The sequence below is a fragment of the Berghia stephanieae genome, chromosome 1, assembly GCF_034508935.2.
Source record: "Berghia stephanieae isolate SIO BIC M18660-M18661 chromosome 1, UCSD_Bste_1.3, whole genome shotgun sequence".
NCBI lineage: Eukaryota > Metazoa > Mollusca > Gastropoda > Nudibranchia > Aeolidiidae > Berghia > Berghia stephanieae.
In genome coordinates, this window is record NC_088360.1 from 101,703,109 (window position 1) to 101,713,752 (window position 10,644).

The 10,644-nt window shown below is 35.8% G+C and overlaps 1 protein-coding gene across 1 annotated transcript; it reads right to left on the bottom strand.

Annotated features, from left to right (window-relative positions):
* Window positions 1–5,120: 5,120 nt before the first annotated feature.
* LOC144962573 (rRNA-processing protein UTP23 homolog) lies at window positions 5,121–10,251 on the bottom strand. Its single transcript, XM_078895617.1, has 4 exons — window positions 10,142–10,251; window positions 7,741–7,961; window positions 6,943–7,082; window positions 5,121–5,542 (listed from the first exon to the last, which is right to left on the bottom strand). Exons 2-4 carry the CDS (start codon window positions 7,952–7,954, stop codon window positions 5,126–5,128), a joined length of 771 nt encoding a protein of 256 aa, XP_078751743.1. The 5' UTR covers window positions 7,955–7,961; window positions 10,142–10,251; the 3' UTR covers window positions 5,121–5,125.
* Window positions 10,252–10,644: the final 393 nt, after the last annotated feature.

Below are 10,644 nucleotides of genomic sequence, written 5' to 3' on the forward strand. Positions count from 1 at the left end.
AATGTTTTACATGAGACTGATGTTATATGCTGAATGACACCTGGCTTAGACATAACGTGCAACCCCTTGATAACGGCATCGCTCATTACTGGAAAATTATGTAATTATTCCAGGGTTTAAAATAGGGCTTCTGGGTGGGGTTCCTGGCCTCCCATAATGGGCAGGGTGGCAATTACTGTGTTTTCTATCCCCTTATATCCGTTTACCAATTGGCATTCTGTATTAGTCTTTGTCTTGGAATGAGATTACGTACTTAGTATAGTCCTTATCCTGGCTGGGACGTAAACAGTCAAATGCAGTTATTTTTTTGGGAGATGTTATTTTTTTCCTTTTAAATCATCTCTCTTGGTATTGTTATATTTATTATTTTGAATGTATAATGTAAACATTTGAGTGTATTCCTCTTGGTGGGATCTTGTGCTGGTGTCAGGGTGAGACATTCAGGTGATCTAAATACATTGATAGTGTGCTCTTGGTATCTGCATCTGTTCCCTATTTGAACCACTCCCCTTTGTCTTACTTTTTCCTCATTTCCTTTTAATTGTACATCTAGAATCTTTTCACTATCCAATTTACATCCTTTTTACTGGCGATGTTATGACCTAAATTATGTGTTGTAAGCGCCGTAAAACAAACATAATAGGGCTTGGTGATAACAGGGAATACCTAACAGTGCGATGTGCAGACCAGTGCCTGACAGACGACGCATCCCAATACCATTAGAATGAATATTTCCCCTGTTTACAGAGGGTATCTGGGTGGTGAGCAGGGAGGTACTTACTGTCTTCTATCCCCCTCTTTCTGTTCTCCAATTTGCTTTCTGTCTTGGAATGACCTTACTTGGTTTTGACCTGGCCGGATACCCTGACAGGGAAACAGTCATTTGTATAGTTAGTTTTGGGAGATGATATTTTTTTCCTTGTAAATCATCTCTCTGTTATGCACTTGGAATGATATTTCTTAGTTTTGTCATGACCCTGGCCGGAGTCCTTGGCTGGGAGGGAAACAGTCAAATGTATAGTTATAGTTTTGGGAGATGATATTTTTTTTCCTTGTAAATCATCTCTTTCTGGGTGGGGTTCCTGACCTCCCATAGTGGGCAGGGGGGTACATACTGTGTCTACTATCCCCATAACAGTTTTCCAACATGCTTTCTGTCTTTGTCTTGGAATGAGATTACTTGGTTTTGTCCTGGCTCTGGCCGGATACCCTGGCTGGGAGGGGAACAGTCAAATGTATAGTTAAGTTTTGGGAGATGATATTTATTGTCCCTTGTAAATCATCTCTCTGTTATGCACTGTATTATGTATTATATATATTTTATTTGTAACATTTGAGTGTGTTCCTCTTAGTGGGGACTGTGCCTGTGTCTGGATGAGACTTTTAGGTGATCTCATACTAAGTACATTGGTGGTATCCTCTTGGAATCTACATCTGATCCCTATTTGTTCCCAGTTCCCCTTTGTCTTGCTTTCTCTTGACTGCTTTAATTGTAATTCTAGAACTTTTTGCTTTCCCATTTTCTTCCTTTTTACTGGCGCTGATATAACCTAGATGTGTTGCAAGCGCCGTAAAACCCTTAAAAACAAAACAAACAAATCATCTCATCCATGTGTTAAAGGCCCTGAATTCCAAATGTATCTCGAGTAGGTAGTTATTCAAGCTTCCTTTCCTTTGGCGCTGAAATTACTTTAAAGTGTTGCAAGCACCACTCAACTAGATTTTAATTTATGTTGGTTTCTGTGGCATGAAATGGACAGTCACAAGTGTTACCCACTGCCTCAACTGGTATCATGTTTGTGTGGCCATGTGGTCTTGTTGTATGACACTCTAATTTGGATCGGAAGGTCCTGGGTTCGAACCTTGCTGTGCATTGTTGAGTCTTTGCAAAATGCTCTTTACTCACATTCTCACACCGTACTCAGGTGGAAAATGAGTGCCTTGCCATTAACAGCACTGTCTCTGTCTGAAAAAAATGTCCCATCCAACATGTTATGATGTTAAGCGTTGCTGTTGGCCAGGGCCCCTTGTAAAGCGCTTTGAGCATGTTGAGTGGATATTGTGCTATATAAAAAAACTCAAAGTCTAAAAAAACTAGTAGTTGAAAGAATTTATAGTATCCTTAAAAATGTGAAACTTTGAATAGGAATGCTGTTTTAATTTTAGAGGAATTTACACTGTTTCTTGGGCCCCAAAAATCTACAAGTACAAGTTTTTAACTCTGGTCAGCTCAATATTAAATTCATTTTATAGGGACTGCTTCATTCCTACATAATACCGTATTTAGGCAGAGGTACAAATAAAGATAAATAGGTCACAAGTCCGTTGCCGAGTACTCTCGATAGAATATGATATAACACTTATGGTGCTAGGGAGGAGGTAGGGTCAGAAAGAGAAAAAGTCGCACAATGTAGGGTTGATCATGAAAGGAGGATGCTGTGTAGTTTGTTTTATGGGTTTTACGGCGCTTGCAACAAATTTAGGTCAAATCAGTGTCAGTAAAAAGGAAGAAAATTGGAAAGTTAAAACATTCTAGATGTACAATTAAAAGCACTCGAGGAAAATGTAAGGCAAAGGGGAATGGTACAAATGGGGAACAGATGTAGATTCCAAGATCACACTATCAGGGTACTTAGTTTGAGATCACCCAAGTCTCATTCAGACACCAGCACATTACCCCACTAAGAGGATTACACTCAAATGTTTACAAATCATATGTTAAAATTTAAAATAATAACATAACATAACTGTTTGTTTTTATTTTTGTTTTTAAGGGTTTTACGGCGCTTGCAACACATTTAGGTCATATCAGCGCCAGTAAAAAGGAAGAAAATGGGATAGTAAAAAGTTCTAGAATTACAATTAAAGCACAAAAGAAAAGGCAAGACAAAGGGGATTTGGTTCAAATAGGGAACAGATGTAGATTCCAAGAGCACACCATCAAAGTACTTAGTTTGAGATCACCTAAAAGTCTCATCCAGACCAGCACAGGTCCCAACTAAGAGGAATACACTCAAATGTTTACCAATCATATAATATAATATGTAAACTAAACATAATACAATGCATAACAGAGAGATGATTTACAAGGAACAAAATATCATCTCCCAAAAACTATAACTATACATTCGACTGTTTCCCTCCCGGCCAAGGAACTCCGCAAGGATCAGGACAAAACTAAATAATCTCATTCCAAGACAACGACCGGAAACAATTGGAAAACGGGTATGGGGGGATAGAAGACACAGAATGTACCTCCCTGCCCACTATGGGAGGTCAGGATCCCCACCCAGCATAACATAACTTGCAACACATTTAGGTCATATCAATGCCAGTAAAAAGGAAGAAAATGGGATAGCAAAAAGTTTTAGAATTACAATTAAAGTACCCAAGACAAAGGGAAATTAGTTTAAATTTAAAATAGGGAACAGATGTAGATTCCAAGAGCATACCATCAATGTACTTAGTTTGAGATTACCTTAAAGTCTCATCCAGACACCAGCACAGGTCCCCACTAAGAAGAGGAACACACTCAAATGTTTACATATCATATTATCTGTCATCTGCATTTTTTGCGGCCGCAAATTTCCCAAAATTGGCAAATCGTGGCAAATTTTGGGAAAATTGGCAAATCGCGTGGCAAACTTTGGGAATAAAAAGAAGCGAAAACAAAATTACGAAAAAAAAAGTGCGAAACTTGAGAAATGTTGCAGCTTTGCCTGGGCCCAAACCAAGGGAAGCTACTCTCTATGGATAATGATCCTTTAAAATCTTTGTAACAACGCTATTCACAGTCATTTCATTAAATTAATAAATGTAGCCTCCTTAAATGTAATAAATTGTCTTATATATATATTTTTTTCTGTGTCGCATGTTAATTTTTACTGAAACGCTTAGTTCTCCTCGGCAAATTTTGGTCTTTTTTGCAAATTTCTTGGCAAATTTTGGGGTTTTTTTGGGCAAATGTTGGCAAATTTTAGGTCCCAATTTGGCAAAAAATGCAAATGACAGTCATATATATGTAAAACAAAAATAATACAGCACATAACAGAGAGATGATTTACAAGACAAAAATTATCATCTCCCAAAACCCTAACTATACATTTGACTATTTCCCTGCCAGCCAGGATATCTGGCCAGGGCCAGGACAAAACCAAGTAATATCATTTCAAGGCAAGGACAGATAGCATGTTGGAAAACAGATAACGGGGGATAAAAGACACAGTAAGTGCCTCCCTACCCACTATCGGAAGTCAGGAACCCCATCCAGCCCGCCAGTCTCACACAGATGTCAGCACCAAGGAAGACACTGAGATCAGTCACTCAAGAGGGTTGACTTACAAGGAAAAAATTATCACCACAATATCACAAAAGAAAAGTACATTCACATCAAGCTCCCTATTTCCCTCACAGAGAGATCCCCAGCCAGAGCATGGGTAAAATCAAGTCACATTACTTAGGACTATGGCAGAAAAACATAGGTAAAGGACAACAAATTTGGGAAATGGAAAAAGAAAATTGAGCTTTTGTATAGCGCAATATCTACTAAACACGCTCAAAGTGCTCTACAAGAGGTCCCTAGCCACAGTAATAGTAATAGTAACAGCAACACTAAACATTTAGGACAAGACATGACATGACGCCTGTTAGGCGATAGTACAATTTTTTTTGGACAGGGACAACGCTGTGTTAACGGCCAGGTACTCATTTTACATCTCAGTATGGTGAGAGAATGTGAATGTGTTTTCCTTCCGATCTGAGGGCAAGTATCAAACCACTAGCCCATAGACCACATAGCACAAATGTGGAAATGGAAGATCCTACCAGTAACTAAAGTCAACCACCAACAACTAAAAACTTCATTTGCACTAGACACTGACTCACTAGATTCTAGTCTGTTCTCAGGAGAAACCAAAAAGTGTGCTATAATCCGATGCCGTATTACAGAGATGCTAAGATCCAGCGAGTACTGTACTTGCTATGTTGCCTCATAATTGTCATCAAAGAGAAAGCTCTCTGGCCAAATTGTCTGATGAATAATAAAATGGCAACTTTATTTTCTGGCAGTGTGACCCCTCTTTAAGTCATTAAGATTTGAAAAACTAAAAAAAGTCTTAGAATGGAATCAACTTTTTTTATTACCAAATAAAGCTTGTTTGACATGATCGGCTAGTTTCACAGTCTTCTTTTTTCTTCGTTTTGTTTTATCTACACCTTTCATTGGTAAACTATTTTGTTTATTGCTATTCATTTTCCCTGACATGTTCCACCTTGCTTTCATCCTTCCCTCTTTATTAAGCCTCAACTTTCTTTGCCTTTTTGACTCTGTGTTTGTCTCTATTTCTGGCTCTTTAACTCCCATCTCTTTCCGGAGTTTAGCTATACGTTTGTCTTGAATATCTGTCAGTGACGTTGTTTTTAGGACTTTCTTCTTGACGATTTCTGAGGTACATCGAGGTATGTCATCTAGATTAATACATCTGCCTGATATGCGCAATACTGGTATATTTTCTTGCCATGCTTTACGAGCCAGGTCATCATCCTGCCAAACAAAAACAACAAAAAGGATAAAATCGTGAAATTGTTTAAATCACCAAAGCCATAATTAATTGCACTGTACATTTTTACCTCAATAAGTTCAGATGTGGTTAACACGAAAAAAAAAAATCCATCACCATGGTCAAGCACGAGGATTGTGTTTCCTACACTTATTTGTGCGTCAAGTTAGTGACCAGTCTATACCTGCCAAACACCATAAATTCATATGTTTAAAAACATAGAGAGAAATATATTTGCATTATAAACTCGTTCAGTGAAATGCACTTCAAGTCAATATCTCTTGACCATAAAAATTTGATGACTTAGAACGGGGTTACTATTTTCAAGGGAAGCAATGTGTGGGGTATCAAAATTTTGTGCATTTACAATTCTCATTTTTTAAAAGTTTGGCAATCGGGAATATCCTCACTCTAATATCTTAAATCATGATAATTTATCAGAGACTTATGTATGATTATTATAGTTGTTGCTGTTATGATTATTGTTGTCATTAATATTTCATTATACTTATACTGTGGGCCTTGTACAGTAATGATTCATTTGATCATGAACAATCTTCAATAACTTCAGTATTCGACTTTACATTGCCGTACTGATATATTTTTCCTTACTTTCAAAGTTGTGTAAAATTGTCTGCGAATGATACAATACAAGCTATCTGAGATTTTGTAATTATAAACTATTGTATAAGGCATTTAAAGGAAAATTCCTTTATTCAGCCCTTAATAGGATAAGATATTTAAGAGACCTCTTGTTTGAGAAAAAGAGCTGCAAGTTCGATTTTATTTTAATGCTGAAAAAAGATTCATCTTCTCTTGCTTGCTTCCTGTTGAACATCACAAATCTTTTTTTAAAAAAACATTTCCATATATGTATAAATAATGTTTTGAGAAAAAAAATCCAAAAAAACCCCCAGAAAAACTGTCATAATATGGAATTGATTTTTTGACACTCATTAAGTGCCATTATGTTTTGAATCTGGATTTATTAATGCCAAACTGATAAACCTGTGATAGTAACTTTCGCACATGTTAATGATCTAACAATACATACCATAGTAAAAGCACCTCGTAAAATCATCTACATGATGAATAATTTGTGAATGGTCTTTAACTAAACATATTTGGGATTAATCGTGAAGACATGTGAATTGTTACAGCAAATGCAATCCTAGTAAAGACGTGTGCATAAAAAAATGATCCTGTTGGAAATTGCTAAAGGCCTATCTGGAAACTTACATTATTTTCTAATCATTATTAAAAAATTATTTGATTTTCAATAAATTTAAGTAAGTTGGAATTCCATAAAAATTAAATATTTCGGAAAACTAAAGTAAACAAAAATAATTTAAAAAAACAAAAAAACAACAAACCGTTACCATACCTGTGTGGCAATTACATATTTATTAGTATCTGTCTTGGAGAATGTTTTGAATAAACACTTGTCACTTTTTTTGAAAAAGGAGTGACAAGGCACTGTGTCATACTGTTTTAGTATTTTGTACGGGCCATAAAGAAGGGATCCTGGAGATAAAATAAGACCAGAAAACATTTAACTCCACATGTACTAACACTGACATAACAAATACGTGTGAATGAATGAGGCTAAAAATAAGTTAAGTAAATAATGTCACCTTGAGCTCATAACCACTTGAATAAAACAGCCAAGTGCCAAGACTGTCAGTGTCAGCTTTCGTGTTGGTATTCATGTATTCATATATTCATAAAGCATTGCCTGTTGCTGTTACAATATTTTATTAAGTTGCATATTACTCTTTTTTTTTTTTTACTTACATGTTATTAGTTAAAATCAACAAAAAATGAGGCTCAGCTATAGCAGTGGTTCATTTTATTGGGGTTTTGTATTTTTTTTTTGGGGGGGGGCGCAGAGGGTATAAGAGTGCTTTCGACACTATTATTCATTTCAGCACCAGTAAAAAGGAAGATGAGTTAAGAAAAGTTGTAGATCTGAAGTTAAAAGCACTAAAGGAAAACCAAGACGAAGGGGACTGGTTCAAATAGGGAAAAGAAGATTCCAGAAATGCGCATATTTTGACATTATCTATAAGTCCCATTTAGGCACAAGCAAAGGGTCAAGAAAAAAATTAATCTCTCAAAATAAGGTACTTAACATATAATTGTTCACTTTGAGCAGAAATATCAAACCAAAAGGATTACATACCTCCAAGTTCACACTCTTTAATTGCACATCTTGTTGTTTGCAGTCTAACTTCACCACACATATACTTTGGTAGCTGTTCAGCAATATTGATCTTATCTGTCAGTGCTTGCTTGCAGAAAGTTCCACATACCAAAACATGGTAAGGTGGTTTGTAACCAAAATGTCTTTGGTAAAAAGACAGAATTTTCCTTGCTTTTTTTGATCTGTTTTTCATTCTCTTCCTTTCAGATAAAAAAAAAAAATATTGGAAAAAATTTGTTCAAACAATATATTTTTTAAATAAAAAATTAAGCTATTCAATAATACAGCGGAGTCGGATGCGGGGGGGGGAACTGTACCATTGGAACCACTTTCCAGCCTTGCTGAATTACTGTGCAAAAGAAATACATTAAACAAACCAAGCAAATTCAATTTCAAAGGTCCCACCCATCCAAAATGAACCCTCTAATTTCATTTAGTAAAATAAAACCAAAAATGATACCAACATAGTTTTAATATTTTTTTAAAGGCAGGTGTTAGGTGTTGCTATGTTAGAGTGATATCTAGTGTTACCAGCTAGGTCATGCTAGGTTTCGCTCAGAAAATTTCCCACCCATCCTCAAAAAGAACTGCGGTGCCGCTTCCAAACACGAATTTCCGTGGTTCAGCAATCATCTGGCAGTCCCCGATACCATTTTTAGGATAGAAGAGTAATAATCCCTTTAATTCTAGTTACATCCACAAGCCTTGCACCTTTCCTCAGTGTTCATTTAGCAAAATAAAACCAATGATACCAACATGATTTGTTAATTTTTTTAAGACACGTTAGGTGTCGCCCTGTTAGAGCGATATCTAGTGTTACCTGATAGGTCATGCTGGGTAATGTTCAGAAAATTTTGCATTGATTGCATTGATTTTTGTAAGTTTACTGTAGTGACAACAATGTCTAATTATTATAATAATGGCGAAAGTATACTGATGGAAATGATAATAACAAATTAATGAAAGAAAAAAAGAAAAATAGTAAGGAGAACAACAATGATAAATAAGCAAATCAATAAATAAACTTTAAAAAGATATGATATTTTTAAAGATAATATTAGTAAGAAAACAAATAAATAAAAGTTAAAAAAAAATTAATATTGAAAAAAAAAAGGTGACCCATTTGAGATTTGAACCCAGGACCTTCAAATCAAGAGCTTAACCACTATGCTACAGATCCACCCAACGTGGAGATATATTTACTCATATCTATAAGAAATTTTATAAAATATGGATTATGCCACTTCTGTTTTATTTTTGATGCAAATTGCATATTAGCAGAAAAAGAAAAAAAACAAAAACAAACAAGGTGTATACAGATATTTTCCTTTTATAGTTTTAGTGATTCTAATTTTGCGATTAACAAAATGCTGGAGGAGTGATTCTGGTGTTTCGCTAGGTGTTGCTCTATCAGAGCGAAATATCTAGTGCTGGGGAGGCCTTCCGAAAGCTCCTAAATCCCCAGTATTCTTTGTTTTTTTATAATGTTCTAGTAGGGGGTTTGGGAGGGGAGACTTTTTGTATAATGTTCTAGTAGGGGGTTTTAAAAAAAAGTTTCCCCCCTCCCAAACCCCCTACTACTACTAGAACATAATAAAAAAACAAAGAATACTGGGGATGTAGGAGCTTTCGGAAGGCTTCCCTTTTAAACTAATCTTTCTGTCTAAAAAAACTATCAGAGATTGGATGGATGACAAATGACAATGAGTCAATCAATGATGACTGCAAAACTCTGATGTTCTTGGGCAAGGCACTTCATTTCACACAAGTTATACAAATCAACTAAGGAGGAGTGAATGAGAATTTGGCTATAACTACAAATTGACAATTAATTATGACAGAGATTTGACAGTGCACACAAAAATAGCTTCTAAAACTTAAAACTAAAATAAAAATTAAATCGGTTACAGAGACCCGTTTATGAAAATGAAATAGAAATTTGAATCCTTCAATCTGACCTATTACAATTACTCGAGTAAGTGTAGTTGTAAGGGAAAAAGTGAAGCATTGTATTGTGACTCACAATGTGAGACGCAATGATTATGGCTATGGCATGGTCATGGTGGTGAAACACACTAACATACTCATACACTACATCTACTACTATAGCGCTGACAATTTTGAGTGCCTTGGATGGACACGAAAATTAATAAAATATAACATTGTCCACCTCCTTCAACCTGAAAGTGAAGTGAGTAAAAAAAGAAAAGGCTTGAGTATCAAGGCGAAGGGTTTGGGCTTGATTGAGGCTGAGACTGAGACCGAGTGAGGGCCTTCAGTCTCGGTCAGTCCTTCAAAAATGTGATTCCAAAAAAAATTATATTTAAACTGTCAATTTAAGTGGTCAGACTTTAGAGAAAAAAACTCATTTAAGTAATACCGTTTTATCAAATAAGAAAATTAGACAGATATCTTAATTATTTCGCCTCTGAAATTGAGAGAGTCCATGTTGACATGTTGGGAAATCAGAAATCGAAAGTAGGATTTGTAAAGTCAGTTAACTTTCTTTGAGTAAATGTTTGCCAGGTTGGTTTTTGTTTTTTTTTTCCAACGAAGTCGCAGAGTTGTGCAAAATGATCTGAAAAAATGCCAAACTTTTCCAAGCATCCCTTTTTCTGGCAAAAAGGCACCAAAAAAATGGCAATGTTTATTGAAGGTTTTTAAAAAAAGTGAATAATAAATGTGACTCGTATAAATAAGGGGACAAAACAAAACAGACAACGTTTCGGCCCTTAACCTTTGTCAGGAGACAAACAACAAGACGCAGAAATATACGGTTTGTCAACTGTTGAAACGTATGGGGCGGGTGTTCGTTGCGGATATCAGACTAATTGATCTATGATGCAGAACGCAGAGAAAGTAGGATATAGAGAGTAAGTGAGC